The sequence below is a fragment of the Pelmatolapia mariae genome, linkage group LG22 (genome assembly GCF_036321145.2).
Source record: "Pelmatolapia mariae isolate MD_Pm_ZW linkage group LG22, Pm_UMD_F_2, whole genome shotgun sequence".
NCBI lineage: Eukaryota > Metazoa > Chordata > Actinopteri > Cichliformes > Cichlidae > Pelmatolapia > Pelmatolapia mariae.
In genome coordinates this window covers 23,808,036-23,827,520 of record NC_086245.2, presented here as the reverse complement: position 1 = coordinate 23,827,520, position 19,485 = coordinate 23,808,036, and the positions used below count along the sequence as shown (strand labels likewise).

At 39.9% G+C, this 19,485-nt stretch overlaps 1 protein-coding gene across 1 annotated transcript in view; it reads left to right on the top strand.

Annotated features, from left to right (window-relative positions):
* Positions 1-19,485, top strand: part of csmd2 (CUB and Sushi multiple domains 2) — a 256,929-nt gene that overhangs the window by 193,702 nt on the left and 43,742 nt on the right. Inside the window, exons 37-47 of the mRNA XM_065471148.1 lie at positions 2,283-2,379; positions 3,034-3,138; positions 3,292-3,410; positions 6,026-6,095; positions 7,431-7,547; positions 8,576-8,785; positions 11,331-11,519; positions 16,363-16,540; positions 17,795-17,940; positions 18,034-18,114; positions 18,638-18,751. Of these exons, the coding sequence (XP_065327220.1) occupies positions 2,283-2,379; positions 3,034-3,138; positions 3,292-3,410; positions 6,026-6,095; positions 7,431-7,547; positions 8,576-8,785; positions 11,331-11,519; positions 16,363-16,540; positions 17,795-17,940; positions 18,034-18,114; positions 18,638-18,751 (1,426 nt within the window). The remainder of the gene's footprint in view (positions 1-2,282; positions 2,380-3,033; positions 3,139-3,291; positions 3,411-6,025; positions 6,096-7,430; positions 7,548-8,575; positions 8,786-11,330; positions 11,520-16,362; positions 16,541-17,794; positions 17,941-18,033; positions 18,115-18,637; positions 18,752-19,485) is intronic.

Sequence of the window (19,485 nt, the reverse complement as noted above, 5' to 3'; positions counted from 1 at the left end):
TGGTAGGCATCAGACCACCTCCTGGATGCTAGGATTGGTAAACCAGAGGCAGATTCACCAACGTTAGCAGTCAGTCCCCTAAATCCCTTTCCAATTCCACATGTTGCCCAAGGAAACCCCGCTCTGATTATATTTATGGAAAGTAAAATCACATTTGAAAATATATTTTACAACGGCATTTTATAGTTAGAGTTTGGCATCTATGCTGGGGTTCTGGGTTGGTGAAGGTTTTCTATAGGTTTTCTATAGACATATAGGATATAAGTGTAAGACCACATTTGTTTTTCTGCCAACACATTAGCTTTCATTGTCTGAGCTACAGCAGCCTTTCCTTGAGCATGCAGAGTAATCTCTTTTTAAAACTGTTTCTGACCACTTTTTTTAAAGCCATTCACAGTGGTTGTCCACCTCTAGCTTCTAGCCTTTATGATCCTTGTTGTTTTGACCACAGACCTCTGTGTGACGAGATGCTTTCAGCTTACCAAAGACCAGTAAATGACGCTGCACACCGTATATAAAGGTATTGCTTTTACAGGCCTCTCAGTTGTGGGGAGCTGCGAGGTGATAGTGTCTCTGGGCCTTTTTAAAGGCTCCGAATTTAATTTGGCAGATCACTATACCAGAACCTTCAGATTGCACAACCTGAAATAAATTTTCCTATAATCACCTCTTCAATTACTTTACTTTTCCTTTCCTGGGAGTTAATTCAGTTTGCATATTCTTATTCCGCGATGCGTGCGTGATGGAATCTCATGGAACCTGGGCAAGGTCCCTGTGGATCTGCCTGACAGAAAAGTTTTTAGGCTTATGCTTCAGCCTCTGTGCTTAATAACCTCAGTGGCGTCCCTCAGCTATTAGCTCCCCTACCTCAGCTGACTGTCCTTGCAGGTCAAATACACAACATGGCCCAAAGGCACACTTAGCATGCCACACTTCACGCCAGCATTTGTTTGGAGGGGAAGTAGACCAGAAATAACAGCAGAGAGCTGACTCTGTGTAATCCTCCAAAAGGTAAACAGCACAACATTTAGATATGCATTTCTGACTTTGGAGGTACAGTAAAATGATAGTATGCCATCATTTTTCTTTGTAATATTTCTACAGAGAGAGACACATTTGCACATTTGCTACATGGTCACTGCAAACTGAAGAGAGTTTACGGCTCTGTATCTATGTCTCTGCAGCAGAATCCTGCCCCCCTGTTCCTTCTCTTTCATGCAGACATCTTTTTTCTTGTTGCCTTCCATACTGTTGCTCTCCTCCACCAGCTCCCCGAAACACATTAGATTGGAGTGTCACGATCTAGAAGAGAACTTAAAGGGGCGAGGTGCCTTGCTGGCACATTTGCTGTGGCCCCCTAATGAAAGATCAATCTGTGATCTGCCTCGTCTCTCTGGGAACCCGGTGCACCAGCGCCCCTACAGCTCCTTTAATTGGCTCATATCCGATCTATAACCGTCAGAAGCAGAGGAGACAGCAGAGGAATGGACGTGAGAGGGAACAAAAAAGGGGAGGCTCAGAAGGAGAGTGGGGGAAAAAAGAAAGGACAACAAAGACTGAGGAAAACAAAATCCGTTGCCAGTTTCATAGAATTTGGCATGTTTTACTGTTTTTGTTTTTTTCTGTTTTTACAGCAAAATAAGTTTTGGTATCTAGACTGCTACTCTTATAGCATGTGGTATTTTGGTTTTCCTACTGGTCGCAACTGTCATTTGTAGATTTAGTCTCTTTGAAGAATATTCAGCATTCGCCACATGTCGCACAGTCTTCTTAATTTAAAATCCAATTCCCACCACTTGAACGCAGTCAGAAAAGGAGGCGAGTCTAATTAAGCATCGCCTTATTAGTCGTGTCTTATTCTTTGGCTTTTCAGACATTTCGTGTCCTCTTTATGTATTTTGAACCGAATTAAAAATGTCTGTATACTCTGAGAGGCTGTCGCAGCGATCATAATTACTGTTGTTTTCTCTGGAACCCCGGTGAGCTGTACATAGAAATATCTTTTTTCATACTTGGACTATTAATCACTCTGCAGGGTTATGTTTTTTGAGGCCTAACCCTAAAGTAAGAGTAGATATAACCAAATACCATGTTTTCAGTCCTTGACTTACAGTAACTAGCTTCACATACTTTCTTTCGTTCTAATTTTCTTGCCCGTAATGCTCCCAGATCTGCTCCCTCATCCCTCTCTCTTTCTTTCCTTACTGTTTTTTTTGGTCTACATTTCACTAATTGTGTTCCTCTTCCGCCCCCTCTTTCTCCCTGTCTCTTCCCTGTCTCAGATCCAGGTAATCAGCTTTGTGACAGAGCAGAACTGGGATTCGCTGGAGGTGTTTGACGGAGGCGACAACACTGACACCATGCTTGGCAGCTTCTCGGGTATTGCCGGATATGCATTTCTATATATGCCTTTATTTTCCTCAACGTGTCTAATGTGTGCAACCTTGGACATAAAACATATTTTGAAAACAGCCTCATTACTTTTCACAGAGCAGAGCCTGCAGTCTGGAAGAGATATTGTGTTTACTAACCAAAGCAGAGATTTCTTTAGAAAAAAAAGATGGCTGCCACATGTAGCTCATTTTCAGTTCTAATCTGGTACAAATCTTGCTGCCTTTGGACAAAGGTTATGTTATTCTTTGTGGAGTTGAGGCAAATGTTTGTTTACAGTATCTTTGCGACTCCTGTCAGAGCGAGAATGCAACAACAGGGAACTTATGCTTGGAACAAGACCAAAAGTAAATGTTAGATCTGCCCTGAAGTAAAGAGATGACAGAAAAGTGGCACACTAGTTTGAGATGCTAATATCAGGTTACATTTTTTTCTCTCTTTTGGAACAGTTTTTCGTTTTTATCATCTGAACACTTGCTTAAATATTGGAATAACTTGTGAAAAAGTCAATGGGTCGTACCATTGTGCCACTAACAGACACGCTTTTCAGCTGTTTGCCTGCAACTCACGCATAGTTAGTTATAGTGAGCAGCTATAGAGGAGATAGCATTCCTGAACTCCACTGTTAATCTTCTCGCAAAGGCACGACGGTCCCAGCTCTGCTCAACAGCACCTCCAACCAACTCTACCTCCACTTTTTCTCTGATATCAGCGTGTCTGCAGCTGGATTCAGGCTGGAATACAAAAGTAAGTGGTGTGGGAAAAAAAACGTTCTTCAAACAGTGTTTGTTTCTTCTTAGAGTGACATTAAGGTTTATTTGATATTTTCTCTTGTTGTAATTTGATATTTCTTTTTTTTCTCCCTCTCCGTATTTTTGTTTCCATTCATCATCCACTTAGCCGTGTCTTTGACTAACTGTCCAGAGCCTGTAGTTCCTATGAATGGTATCAAGGTTGGAGAGCGCCTTCAGATGAATAACGTGGTGTCATTCCATTGTGAACCAGGATATACGCTACAGGTAAACTCTCCAACTTTCATATAGTTCTGTCATGTATGACCATCGAAAATAGGCTGAATTTCACCTTCGATAGTGTCTCTCTTGTCAGCCCTGCTTTTGTTTAGTTGCTTGCTCATGCTGCAGTTCTTTTTTTTTTTACAGCACTTGATATGTCAGGATGTAGAATAGAAGAAAAAGAGAAACAGAAGTTGAATAAATGGACTTGGTCTTCTGGCTATTTTAGTTCATTTCAAGTTTTCTTGCAAGTGATCACTTTTATTCTCTATAGTCTGTTGCAAACTTGCAATAAGGTAGGCAGTACCCTGGCTTTGGCTTTAACAGGTGCCATGTATGGGTTCTGTATTATGTTCTGTAAAAGGGTATCTTCTGGCCAGATGAGTAACTTGGTAGTAAATCACGACCAATATAGGATTTTAAGACCTATACTGATGACTGACACTAGTAATTTAAAAATCCAAGCTCGTCTTCTTCTTTATTTCAGACACAAAACAGATTTCCCCAACATGTATTATGTGTAATTGTGTATTTACTCATTTACGTTATATCTGACTCTTATTGGATCAGCTGGTTGTTGTGTTTTTGGCAAACATGTGTGTTGCCAAGAATAAAGTTGCTCTCTGGTGGACAGTGTCAATTCAACTATTCAATATCAGTTCTCATATCATGGTTCAATAGTGATTTTCCTAGCTGTGCTTTCATTCACTGGCCATGATAAATGCTAGCAAATAAGTAGCCACAGTAGCTAATATCAGCTGATGATATTGGCTAGTTGATAAAAACCAAACAGCAGGAAGAAAAATGGTACTAGATAGACTTAAAGTCAGAAAATTCACACAGACAAGAGTGAGACTTAAACACACAAATTCATAATCAGATTCTTTAATAATGTGATATATTAAATGGCACTGAAATGTGTGGGACTTTGCAGTGTGCATGACATTGCGCACACTGTGATATACTGTCTGATTTGTGACGATAACATTAGCAGCGCTAGCATTATCAGTATTCCTTTGGTAAATAGAAACATGGTGGTGCAGAATATAATTACACACTGCTGTGGCCGAGTGTTATATTTCAGTTTCACTGACACAAATAGAACTGTTTTCTAGATGAAGAGCTGCCCTGATTAGCACAGCTGTCATCTGTCTTACCTTCTGCCTTCTTACCAACTTGCTGTCACAGAGACGGTGGTGCTGCCGCCAGCTAGGGCTGCAGACACATTTAGTCACAATTGGCTGCATAACACCTTGCAACCAACAGTGAAGCTGTGTTGTACATTCATAAAGTGTAAGTAATACCTATAAGCAAGAGTTACATTTCATTATGTAACTGACTAGTTTTGTAGTTTTATACTTCTAAACTTCCCAATAAGCTTATAAGAAAGTTACCATCCAAAGTCAAAGTAAGCATGTTGACAAGTGTCCTCAGTTTGTTAGCTATAATATGAAGGCCGTGACGCTGGTGTGCTGAGAAATCAGAATTCTGTATTCCCTTCAAAAAAGTGCTCCTGAAGTCATCTGTCCTTCAGGAGACAGATGGTGACATCGGAGGAGAACACTGGGTACAGTAGTTCACACAAATTCTATTTGTACTCCATTGAGACTATGTGTCTCCGTCAGTTCTCACTCCTTGTTCTCACATTAAAATGCCAGGTTGGATTTATGTCACTCCTATTTTCTCACTGGTTGTGCTTAGCATTTTCCTTTCGGTAGACTTCATTCAGTAAGCTCGATTGGTCCGGTGGCAGTGACGTGTTTCCCTAAAATGACCAAAGTTCCAAAAAGTGCGAATAGTCAGCTTCGCAAGGATTAACAATATTTTTTGTGTGTGTTTATGTTTAGCATTGCTCATCAAATCACATTATTTTTATCACTGAGGTCTAATAAATAAATTGTACAGCATTTCTAATTAAATTTGTTTTGTAAATGCGTTCTCCTGTGTTGTTAAGTTCATTTTTATCAGCTGGCAGACTGCTTTTCCTCTGCTTTTACACCAGACATACCGAGTCATGTCCTAACAAAGATATCCTGTATAGCTGTGACTTTGCATAAAACCTATCCCCAGCTTAAGGATTACTGTTCTTTCAATGCTGAACAAATACCTTCGTAATAAATGTCATAGCCACAGACTTCTGAGATTTTGTTCTAAAACACTGAACATTTGAAGACTTCTTATGGCCTGGCTGTCAGGGTTTGTCTGATTATAAACAGTCTGTTTTGTCAGTCTGTTATGTTCCAACATGCACATGTGACATTTTTAAGCCATTTTCATGACAATTTTCTAAGAATTGCGGCAAGTGCTTTTAAATTTTCTGAAAAATGCCAGTCGGTTTTTCATATTTGGCTTTGCAGAAACGGCTTTGAATTTTTCCGCACTCTTTCCCTGTCTTTTTCTCGCTCTGTATGATGCTCTTTATATGCCACTATTGTTCTCTGTCACTTCAGATGGATTTAGTCTTTTAGGCACCACATGAAGTCATGCAGAGAAAAGCAGCAGGATCAAATAATTGGAGCAACAGATGAGTGACAGTGGAGCGAACAAGTTAATTCATTGCCTGCTCTTTTTTTTCCCTGTACTTTTGTCTTTGTGCATGTGTGCATGGACGCTTCTCGCAGGGGAACTCGCACATCACTTGTATGCCTGGAACTGTCAGACGATGGAACTACCCACCTCCTCTCTGCATAGGTAAAAATGCCTTTCTTTACTTGCTCCTTGTGTCCTTGCCCCCTCCTGTTTGCTTCCTGTGTCTTTTCTAAATACCAGCTTTTTCCTTTCATTGGGGATCTTTCGCTTTAAAAGAACAGCAGCCAGGTGATTCAAAGTATTTGAAATGAATTACTTTATTATTAAATAGTATAGTGCAGATGACAAAGTTCCTCCCAAGGTTGTTCCCAATCAAAAATCATTAAAACAAGACAGCAAAAGAAAAGGTTATAGTCCATTGTTTGTCTTTTTGCTTGAGGCTGTGCACGCTTTTGCACTTTTAAAGTGAATTTATATTGCTACCTTGAAAGCTGAGCGAACACGCTGAAAGTAACTGCAAAAGCTCCTCTCTTTAAGTGTTTCCTGTCTGTTAGAACACCTTGACAAAGTGGTTCCACTTATTGGAGCAACCTACTATACCCTAATTAGTTCCAACTCACACCATGATTGGTTGAAGTCGGTGGGAGATTCATCGTGTTTACAGGCATCAGCAGTTTCCTGATTACCTCAGGCTTTCACTGCTACAGGATTACATTTAACCCTTCACTTGTTCCTTGCAGAGACACAATGATACATCACCTTGATTTTCTCTGTTTGACACATAGCCTGTTTGTCCCATTCATTTCTTAATCTTCCCCCCTATGTTTGCCTGTTTCCCCCTCCCAACAGTGCCTCTTTCATTCTTTTTCATTGAGTCAGCTAATTCTTTTACCACTAGCTGCAGTATACTTTCATCTCGGCGACATGATCTCTTGCTCTTTTCATCCTCTTTGATCTCATCACCTTTTTCCTCTAATTATTTCCATGCATTTTTTTTACTCTCTTTTGAGACTTAGTCCTTGATTTCAATCAAAGAAATGCTTTGATTGAATAAGCGGTTTAACATAAAAGGAGGAAGATGAAGAACAGCAAAGTATACCATACTCGGCACCGCTAAATCACATATCTTGTGATTAATAAAAGTAAGAGGTGGCTGTAGAGTTCATTGGTGGTTGAAATACCCTGTCCAGTTGCTGTCATCTTTAGATGTAAAATGTTTAACACATCTATCAGTATTTTTTAAGTTTATTTTGATATCTTTAACATAAAATACATTGCATTTTATCGTTGCTAATAAGATCTGTAACTATTTTGACTGGAGTGAAAAAATTGTGGCTTTAAATTCATTTTCACCTCTGTTATGCTTCAGTAAAAGGATGGTCATCCTTTTTTATGAATCTGACGACTGAGCAGATCATTGTTTTGTAAAGTAGTTGTAATGTGGGTGAATCACTTTTTTGCGGATGCTAATGAAATGCTTTGTCTGGACTCTGCCAGCTCAGTGCGGTGGAATTCGGGAAGAGATGGAGGGCATGATTCTCAGTCCCGGTTTCCCTGGCAACTACCCTAGCAACAGTGACTGCACCTGGAGAATCTACCTGCCAGTTGGTTACGGTGAGAGACATGAGAGGCTCTTACAGCATGTCACGCTGGCATTTCGACACTAAAGAACCTTTAATTATACAACTTGTAAAGCTGGACCTTGGAGTGACAGTGTTTGTACATGTAGATTTATCTTGATAACGACAGTCGTGTCTGGAAGGCTCTCAAGAGGTAGTCCGAAATAAATGGAACTATCTGGAGCCTTAGACTAAAAATAGTGGGATAAACATTTTTTGGGAAGTTGGCCTTGGTTAAATTGTGTTTCAAATATTGCTGAAATGTGTAGCATTACACACATACAATGCTATATTAGTTATGCTAGGTGTGGCTAACACTAATGGAGCTAGCACCATTAGCCCTTCTTTTACGTGTGCTAGCTTCCAGAATGTTACACAGCCTATATACAACTATTCTTTTCTACATGAAGGTATAATAGAACTGCATTGGTTCATACAGCTGTCATGACAACTTCTCAGGAATAATATTATTAACTAACTCATATTTCTGGTGCGGATAAGTGAGGGCAGCGTTTAGCTACTCGCACAAAATAGGGGTGCTCTCATACTTTCTTTAAGTAAGTATAAGAGCGCCACAATCTACTTTACCGCATTTACTTTTTTGATTTCACGCATGAAATGTGCAACAGCAGTCTGGCAGCTGCCACCTGACAGCAGTCACCTTAACAAGCTGCTTCCTATTCACTCAAGTAGGTTTCTGACGTGACTAAGCTACAATACAAATCCTTGAGTATCAGCATGCATAAATCAGCTCCCCTGTAAAAACAAAAATAAAGGACATTTAGTGTCATTTTATTTGTGGCATTTTTTTTGTGGATTTTTGTTTAGTTCTGGAAGTAATTGTAAACGATTGTTTTTGCCCCGTCCATTCACTCTTGTCAATTGAGTGCTACAGCTGAATTGCAACCAATTTCTGCACATAATAAGAAGCGGAATGACTCGCCTACTTTAGCTTTGATAGTATTTTTAGGAAGACAATGTAATTTTGTTTTTTAATGGCCATTATGCATTTCTTATAAACAGGAGCCCACATACAGTTCCTCAACTTTTCCACTGAAGCCAACCACGACTTCCTCGAGATACGCAATGGGCCCTTGGAAACAAGTGCTGTCATTGGCAGATTCAGCGGCCAGGATGTTCCCTCTTCCCTTCTCACCACCTCCCACGAGACCACAATATACTTCCATAGTGACCATTCACAGAACAAACCTGGCTTCAGGTTTGAGTACCAGGGTAGGTATCCAAATGTGATGGCCTTTTAAAAGATCGGGAGACTAGAGGTGGGATATAATTAGAGCCGGGCGATAGAACGATAACGATATGTATTGCGAAATAACTTTTTCTCGATAGAAAAATTAAACTATTGCGATAGGCCTCATCTCTCTTGTCCTCTTAAAAAAAAGAAAAAAAGAACAGCCAATCCAAATTAAGTAGCGCAGAGCCGAGCCAATCACAGCCGCAGCGTCACGTCACGTGACTTGTTACGTACAGCACAAGTGCCAAGGCGCACATGTGTATTTGTTTTTGCAGCCGGGCTGCCCAGGTAATGAAGGAAATGAGTTTGCCGACTAGAGAAAAATCAACCGAGAGCGTGAGCGAAGGTTACCGAAGAAAAAACCGATGATGGTTCCAATGCCGGAGAGATTGTCGAACGGAAGGGCCATAGAAGTTCCGTAGTGTGAAGGTATTTCGGCTATTTCAAGTCTGACAAAAAACAGAGTAGCGCACACTGTAAATTGTGCCGAAAGCAAGTCTGGAAATACAATAAACCGGTGCATGCTCAATCTCTGACTGAAAGCGCTAATTCGTCATTCGGCTTTTGTCAGACTAAAGTCACTGTTAAAACTGTTTGAAAAGCTAAGCTATACAACAAGCAGAGATTGAGAATTTCCTTTTAGTTCTCAGTTTATTTGATATTGACAAAAGTTAGTCAATTTTGTCTGTTCTTCTGTAAAACAAACTAAGATTTATTTTTAGAATTAATATTTTGTTTCTAAGTGGAATTGACAATTTAGTAGTCTGTTTTGTTTGTTCTATTTTGAAACTTAAACGCTTTAGCGGCTGCCTTTTGTGTAGTTTGCAATATTTGCCTTTATTTATCTGAAACTGAAGTTTCATGTTCCTTAAGTACATCTACCCTGTTGAACTTATTATGGGAAATAAATATTTAAATCAAAACAAGCTGCAGATTATTTCACATTTTACTTGTGAGCAACGGCACATTTAAATCTTACAAATATAGTTATTTGGCTTATATCGTGATATATATCGTTATCGCCTGAAATGAAAAAAACATATCGTGATATGAAAAAATCTTATATCGCCCAGCTCTAGATATAATCTGAACTTTTGGATTATGTCTGAGAAAACAGACTTATTATATGTTTTTAATACTAAAAATAACAACCAAAACTATTTTAACCATTGCAGAGCTTGGCCAGTATCAGTATTCAGAGCTACTTTGTTCTGCACGCGTTACTCCAGCACCTGTGGCACTTTTAGGCTGCTTCAGTCCATTTTTCCTGTTACTGAAATGTGATTCAGCAGAGGAGTGCCGAATGCACGCATCAGAGCTAATGCAGTATAAAGAATATCAGAGCTATTTTGCCTGAATTGAACCAATTCCAAAATCAGTATAAGAGTGAAAGCCACAGTGATGAATTTCATCTTGCGGAAGAAAACGAATCAATCATTATCTTCAGGAGTGTTTACTTTTATTTCAGCAAGTACACTTAAGTACTATTAGTGTCGCTTCAGTGTGAAATTTATTCATGTAAAGCCATAACATTACTGAATTAGTGCTATAACTGACTCTGAAGAACTAATCAGCGCAGAGAGGCAGTGAATTCCCCGGATAAATAGCTGTATATAAAACTGCTGATCACTTCAAAGATTGCTTTAGCATGTGCCAATAAAAGGCTTCATTGCATATCTGCATGTCTGCAAGGAATAAATTCCCCCGGTCCGCAAATGCAACAGGCACACTAAGTTTGTGTTTTGTGATTCAGCAAACGAGCCAGCAAATCGAAAGGTAGCATTGTGCATTTACATAATTATGTGTACATTAGCATATAAATCAAGCATTATATTTGCAAATACCAGCCTTCCCCTCCCCTTTTTTTGCAATATTTGCATGAGTTATCTCCTACAAAGAGAAGCTGTGATCCATAGAAATCAATTCCTTTAGTCATATTTATATTCGTGCTTTTCAAGGCTCACTGCTTGCCCTGGTTTTGTATCCAAAAGGAAAAAAAAATAGGAATAAGAAAAGTAAGAATTATTTACCCACGCTACCTCTGATGACTGCATCATGCTCCTCTGGTACAAGTCAAACCTGCCTTAGGCGTTTTTTTTCCCTCCTCTGAAAACTCCTGTCTAAGAAGGCGGAGGAGGATGAGGAGGTGTGAGTGGGAGGTTGTGCCTAAGGAACAACAGACACATGATGAAGGGGAATTGAAAGTGGGAAATAAAAATAGAGGATTCTCCGCTATAACAGTGTTGTTGTCTGGAAGCTGAGTATTCACACATTAAGGCAAGTCTTTAGTGGTTTGATACCTACTGTTAGCTAGCTTCAGACAGTAAGAGAAAAACAATTTGAACATCTATGCGGATAGCGTTCACAACCACAGCAATCATCAGAACAGTGAGCCTTTAGGAAACGTACTTTCCTGATCGACTTTGTTGATGTAAAAATAATATGATTCTCTGTTTAAACCAGTTTCATAGCTGTATGAAAGTATCTAGCCTGAATAGCAAATTTCTCTTCTTTTTCCCTTAGCTTATGAGCTACAGGAGTGCCCAGATCCAGAGCCTTTTCGCTACGGGGTGGTGGTGGGTGCTGGCTACAACGTGGGTCAGTCTATTTCCTTCGAGTGTCTGCCCGGGTATCAGCTGACGGGACATTCCATCCTCACCTGTGAACACGGCACCACCCGCAACTGGGATCACCCTTTCCCTCGCTGTGAAGGTAAGTGATGCGAGCAAACAAGAGGACAGCTGTGCGCAGAACTAAACGAATAAAACGATAACTTGCTGTTAAAACTGTAACGTATTGAACTATTACATCATTAGAGCAAAGTGTGGCCATGGAGATAATGATTATCTATTATGAATAATGTAATTAAACTGAATTATTATCCCCTATTAATGAAGCAAAGCACTCCTCAGCGAAAAATCAATACCGCGCTAAAGAGAAGAGGAGACAAATAAAAGATGAATAAAAGAGAGGCTGGATTGAAAGGAAAAGTAATGGATGCTGTTCTTTCGCCTCGTCCTTGACCCACATTCTTGCGTCGATTATTCACTAAGGCCGGCAAAATTACAGAGAGAGGTGATGGCTGTGACACTGGAACTTTGAATGGGCGAGCGGGGAGATAAATGGGAGTGAAAGGAGGAGCAACCGAGTGAAAAGGCACCGGGAATGGGAGATAGAGTTTATTCTCGCACTCGTGCTATTTTCTTGTATGTGGGCTTTTTCATGAGTCACGTCCAGTTTGAAGCTGAAAGATTATTTCCAGGGACCTGAAAGAAAATTATACTTGCATGTGTGTGCGATATGCTTATTGTAGTATAATAGAATTCTTATTCTAATTATGTTAATTGGAAGAATTAGTATTGTTATTATTCAAATACTATTGCATTGTCCTATGATATCAGTACTTAGTATAAATGAACATTTTATTTTTGTAATACTGATAGATAAAGCATTTAATGTGCTTCATTTCATTCTGGCTTAATGCAGTATTTCCGCTAATGAATACTACCCATTAAAATGCATATATGTAGTAATCTGTATGCATCCATGCACTCAGTACTTTGTGTATTCATGCGTACTCAAAGTGGGCATATGCTTGTATGTGAGGATATGTGTTTGAATAAGTCCTGACTGTTGCCGTATTTCACTTTTCCCCTGATGCTGTGGCCTGGTTTGTGGTCTGATGAAGAGGTTAGAGATACCTCTGTTTAATGGCATAAATGCCCCTGTGAACTGAACCACACTAATGCCCAAATAACATTCGGTTTAATGCTAAAACAGCAAGAGTTCAGCTATTAAAGCTGCAGACAGGTCATTCTAAAACACAGGGTTTGATAAGGAATGCTTCCTGTAGTCCCTGTTTGCTTCACATAAAGTGACAATAAAGTAATATAGCAATAAGCTTCTCCGTCTTAGAGTTGTGCGCAAACATGCGGATTGTGGTTTCCCGTGTGTCTTTGACCGTGTGCGTTTTCTGCTCTTGTTGAACAAACACACGAGTGAGTGAAGAGAAGCCCGTGTTTTATAACCACTTCAATAATTGCAGGCTATTTATAGCATACTTGTGTAGTGCATACTTGTCGTGCAGACTCTGGATAACTGTCAGATGAAAACCCATCAGATGCAGAATCAATCCAGGACAAATCACTCAGTCCTGAAACCCCCAGACTACCAGACTCGTCTTCAGGGAGCGCATAGAGCAAATCCAATTCTGATTTATGTCCATAACTCTGTTCTTTCTCCTGTCCATGCTGAAGGTTAGCCCGGTATGCGTGGCAGTAGAGGCATAGCATATTGAAAATTAATAGCACATAAAAAATACTCTTCTCAATGGGTATAAATGTTACTATTTAAATTTGACTTCTTTTTATTATTTTGCCTGCACTAGCCCACTTTGCATTATTATCATGTCTCAGAACTTTTTATTTAGATTGCTTTTTATTTTTATATGGTTGCAATAAATAAAAAATAATTGTATGAAAATGATATATGTATATCAAATACTTGAGAAAAACACCTTTTTCAGTTTCCCCCTTTTGTCTATGAAAAAAATGAAGTCTGCAAAATAGAAAAAAGGACTTCTGTTATTAGCATCTCTATTAGTACCACGCTAGATCGTTATTATTATCATAAAGCACTTAATAATCCTTTATTTCAGTTTCTATAACTGTTCCTTTAATATCCTCGCCATTGCCACCTATACTAAGTTGTACATGAATTAAAAGCTTAGTATGCTTTGTCTCCATAACTACCCATTCTTCATTAATAGCACTGAAATAAGCTCAAACACAAGGCTGCTATTGCTACTAGGCAACAAGTTACTCTAGATTAAATCTATCTTATTCTGGTCTTATTTATAACTGACCAGTAGTTTGACACTTATTAACCCACACATGTAGATGGATATAGAATAAATATAAATATAAATAAGGCTTTATTATGAACATGTTACAATAGTGCGAAAATGACAGAAAAATATAAACAAAACAATAATCCTATTAAACTTATTCAATAAACAGTAGGAAAAAGCACAAACTTCTCCCCTCCTACCTTAAATTCTACATTTTGCTACATATATTTGGTTTCATAACCCCAGTAACATGCCAAAACATATGCATATTTAAAGAAATAGATGCACATGCACATATACACACATATACATAAATATGTATACACACACATACACTTAAATGCATGCATACACATGCACAAATCAAAGCCTTTCTTCCTCCCTGTGCCTTGGAAAAACCATACTTTGTTGTTTTTTTAAACTGGCTCATGCAGGGACACTTTATTCTGAGGTTGGTTCCTTTGCACAGCTTGTGAATCTATTACTGCTGCAATTAACAGACCTTTTTCTTAAATGAACATATTAAAAAAAATAACTGGAGGTCTGTTGAGATACACAAGGCCAGGTCGAACCATTGCCTCAATAAGTGACTTTAGGCATTTTCAAATATGTCTCTCAGCAGACTAAGCGCTATAATAATGCTTAAAACTTCTATATCATTATGACCCAACAGCTTTCTAGCTGGTAAAGGATCCTGTCAATTCTCATCTGTGTGGGTTAACATGTGTGAATGTTTTAATAAATTAATAATGGCCAAGGCCTCACTTTAGATGGACTGACATTTCTGGAGTTAAAAAGATTTAATTTAGACTCATTTGGACACAATTAACACATGTAGTTCAGTGTTTGTTTGATTTGGTATTAAGACTGACATGAGGAGTTCCAACATGTGAAGTTTTGGCGCTAATACTTGACAAATGTGCTGCCGTTTTCTGTTTTTTTAAGAAATAGTCGACTGAATTTTTCTCTTCTGTTCACGCCTGTTCAACTCTACAAGCAAACGTATACTCTTCCTCACACAAGTCTTAAGTAGCTTTACAGTCAATGCGTCAACCGGAGGTGCGACTCCATAGAGTGTCTGGGGTTTAATCAATAGGCCTGATCGATAGCTCATTTAACAGGTGATGCAGCAGCAGAAGGGCCTCTCCGCTACAGGAATACAATTGGCAGTTTTATAACGTGAACACGCGGCCCACAACGTATAACCTGAAAGACAAACACAAGGATAAAACATGCAAGGGTGTGTCCTCAAGCTGAAAACCTCTTCTGGGTTGCTTAAGATTCCTGCACTATTGCGATTACTACGCTCTCTAAATTTCTGTGCCCCACCACAGTGAATATGAGGTTTCCCTTTGCCCACGAGCAGGATTGTTAGGATCCCCTTGAAGGGATATTTAAAATATATCTATGGATGGCATAATTTGAGGCTAGTTACAGGGATGTGTTTGCAGATAACAGTCATTTAAAATCACTGGCTGGTCTGTGACCATAATGAGATCCCCTGCTAGTAACGTAATAAGTGCAGCCACAAGTGGTAATGCTCCTAACTAGCATGTTGGAAAAATGGTTGTAATGTCTTGCTTCTCCACAAGGGGGAGCAGCCTTAATGGAAACCGCTAAATTCATGCATTTGAAGTTAGCTCAAGGCTTCTGGAATCACGGAATCATAATATTGAACCATTCTGTAAAACATTAATACATATACAAACTAGAGGTTGCAGGAAGTGACAGAATAAGGTGGTTAATGATTAAAGTTTGTGCACATGAAAGCTTAAGAAGATATTTAAACAAGAACTGGAAATGTTTCAGTAGAAATCTAGGTTTAAATGTGAATTCATTATTACTAGATCAGAAAGTGAATGGTGTTTTAAAAGTGTTTTAGGTGTTTTAGTCTTTAAAAAAGAGAGCGTTCAGATTGCGCAGTGCTGCGTGATTGTGTTTTCTGCTTTGGGCTTGGTAGATTTAATACACATCGAAACAACAAAATTACTGGCAGAAATAATATGGCTTTTTTCAGGCAGCTGGAGTTGACTAGATATATTTTTATGTAATGCTGAGCTGTGGTTAGAAATTCCTGGGGACTGTGAAGGATTTGTTCATTTCCAAAGCAAATGAAGACATTTATGTGATGCAACAAATAGTGGTTGAGTGTGATTTACTGTTTGTGATTGTGCAGTTGGGTTTTTTTGTTGTTGTTGTTTTTTACTCAAGGGTATCAGGCATGTATCGACGTGTGGGGTTCTAGTGTTGCCAGATCAGATCAGTGTACACACACTTGTAACCTTTTCCTGTCACTCAGAGTTTGCACACTCACGCATATCTACCCCTTTACACTTGCTGTACATATATACACACACACCTCAAAAGCCTCGTCCACATGAAACCCTCGCCTCATCTCCATATTCCCTCTCTACTGCCCCAATGGGAAAGGGTTGAGGCCTTATCTTAGCAAAACACTCCATCCAAGTCCCCACTTACTAACAGGCTTTACTGGCTAATCTTTAGCTCAGACAAGCGCCTGGGCACCAGTCGAAAAGTGAAGGAGAGTGGGAAAGAGACACTGAGCAGAGAAGCAGGAGGAGAGAGGGATGAAAAACTCTTTTTTTCGCTGATTGCGCCTGAATTATGTATCAGCCCTAATGTATCTGTCCTGCCTATATAAAATATACACTTTCCCTGTCTTCACCCTCGACTCCCCCCTCTCAGTGCCTTGTGGTGGGAACATCACATCAGACAATGGGACCATCTTTTCCCCGGGTTACCCTGAGGAGTATCCAAGCTCAGCTGACTGCTCCTGGCTGATTACTGTGGCTCCTGGATTTGGCATCAAACTCAACTTCTCCCTCCTTCAAGTTCATGGGCCACACGACTTCATTACTGTCTGGTAAGAAATGACAGCGTAACAGGCTCCAGATATGCAGAAATAGTTTCAATGAGACAATACAGACAGTTTGTTATTTTGAAAGTTATTTTGAGGAAAGCAGTATTAAACTTCACCATCGTCTCAAAAATTCTCAAGAACTTGTTATCAGACTTTCTTAAATCTTTGATTATTTGTTGTTTTTGTCTTTTAATACGATGCCTTAAATACACTTTTGCCTTTGTGCTTGACTGAGCATCAGTGGGTAAAGCTTCCTTTCATCACCTCCATAATACATGGTTAAAATTGCCATATGTGGCACCAAAGCCAGGTTTTTGCATACATGATGTTTGCCAGTTCTAGTTGATCCTCCAAAGCTTCCAAAGGTCCCAGCTCTCAGTGAGACAGGAGGTCTGACTGCCAGCCAACCTGGCAACATGACCACATGAAAGATCCACATGGTTTTCTGGTGACATCTACGTTTAACTGTTTGCGCTACTCATAGAAATTTGTTTGAGGCTTTTTTAGACCATCGATAATTTAAGTCAACATGGCTAAAGCGAGCCAAAATGTCCACTTTCTATCGTATTGTTTCTCATCTATAAATGGTCCCCGCTGTGCTGATCTTTTCCAGCTAGTTCCTACAGAGCCAAGATGGGGGACTATCTTGTTCCCCATTTTCCAGCTACCACCGCTGTGTATCTATCCACTGAACTACTGAGCCAAGGAAATGGGCCCCTTAATGGCGGCTTGGCTAGAGTGCTGTCAGGCAGCAGTCCCTAGCCAGCCGTTTCCAGAGCTGCTTGTAATCTCCCATGCCCAGTCTGACAGCCAAAGACAGATGGTTTTTAAGCTGAATGGTTGTGGCAGGAATCTGGGAGCTGGCTTAATCGGCCATGCCCACACCAGGGGACTGCCAAGGCTGGGCCACAGCTTCCAGAGACACTCCCTTTGGATAGCTGTTAGCAGGAGCACCACAGTCGAGACCTGTCACTCCACGGTTACTGTATCTCTAAATTCTACCTTATTTTAACATAATCATCTAAAACAGGCGAGGGGTAATCTCTTTGGGTTTGTTGAAGTGTGAGCAGCTTGATTATACTCTTCTGAAGCTGCTTGACAATAATCTGGCATGTGGCTTAGTAGTTTGTTTGCATCCCAGACCCTTAAGGTTCTTTATGGCTCTTATACAAGTGAGCTCTGGAGCATAGGCTGGTGTTTCCAGCGTATTGTTGTTTTTGCATTTATGGTTGACTTGCAACATTCCTCCATTTTTAGGGATGGTCCACAAGAAACAGCCAGGAAACTAGGTGTGTTTACTGATGGAGAGCCCAACGACCCACCCAGCAGCACATCCAATCAGGTGCTGATACGGTTCCGTAGTAATACAGAGAAGGGTGGACTCTTTCGTATCAGCTATCAAGGTTTGTACATGGTGTGGATCTGGCTTTGTTTCTAGCTCTTGATTTACATATATTCTTTGTTTAACTCCTTTCATGTCTTTGATGCACTCACAGCTTACAGACTACAGTACTGCCTCCCTCCCCCCATCATTCCTAATGCTGAGATTCTGATGGCAAGCAAGGAATTTAAAATTGGTAGGTGGAAATGCTGTCACAATAAGACCCATGCACTTAAACACAATGGCACTGACACTTCTGCCTTTTTGTATTTAATGTTGTTCCCATGCAGACTTGCAGAACTGTAGCATTTTGAAGCATTCATGAAGCTTCTAACTTTGGCTGTTTTTATTGCCTAGGTTCGCTGAATACACAGTCCATTCAGACACACCTCAAATGCATCACCTAGGGCAGGTGATCTCATTCCCTTTGAAGACAACAGAGATGAATTCCTGTTTCTGTATTTGTGTAGCTATTTGACCTTTATTATTCAGAGGCATAAAAGTAGCAACACTGACAATAGTGTCTTTAGGATCCCATGGGGATTTTTGTGTCCACAGATTCATCCCAGTTTTCACTGAAACACATGACTGATGATAACTTCTGTATTGTTATAGAATCCTTTATAAGGAGCACTTTTTACATGTATCATAGCAGTTAATGCTACTGCTTCTGACCTTGACCTTGACTGTAGCTCTCCTTTGTCCGTCACTGTTTTCAGGTGATATAGTGCGCTACCGATGTCTCCCAGGATACCAATTAAGTGGAAACAGCATCCTGACCTGTCGGCTAGGTACACATTTGGAATTTGAGGGCCCTCCACCCTCATGTGATGGTAAGTGTTTGTTTACAACTTGAAAACATCCTGGAGTACCATTGATATATCCCTGGATATCCTAGCTTTGAGCACACTTGTACACATCAAACAGGGTTGGGAGGTGATTTTTGTGACGTATACAACACTGAGTTGGACACAGTACGGTGATGTGTTGTGAAGGATCTTGCAGAAGGCTAAAGCACCTTAACTAGTGTGCCCTACATCAAATTTGCCAATGTTCATAAGGTTGAGTCATCAGGGGCCACCACTGAGATCAGCTGGTCTACTGGGATTTTACCTCATGGCCTAAATATAAACTCACTGGCCACTTCATTAGGTATTACTGTTTAACTGCTCATTAGGACAAATATTTGATCACATGGTAGCATCTCATTGCATTTAGGCATGTAGACATAGTGAGGACAACCTGCAAAAATTCAATCTGAGCTTCAGAATGGGGATGAACGGCCATTTTAGAGATTTTGAATGTGGCATGGATTTGTTTCAGAAACTGTTGATCTACTGGAGAAAATGCCTTACCAGAGGTCAGACTGTTTCGAGCTGATAATAACAACATGGAAAAATCACTGACTGGTCTGATGAGTCATGATCTCTGCTGCAACTTTTGGATAGTGGGGTCAGAAAACAGCATAAAGAACATGAAAGCACAGATCCATCCTGTGTTGTATTAAGAGTTCAGTTTGATATTAGTTTTGGCAATATTTTCTTGACAATTTGGGCTTCTGTATGGC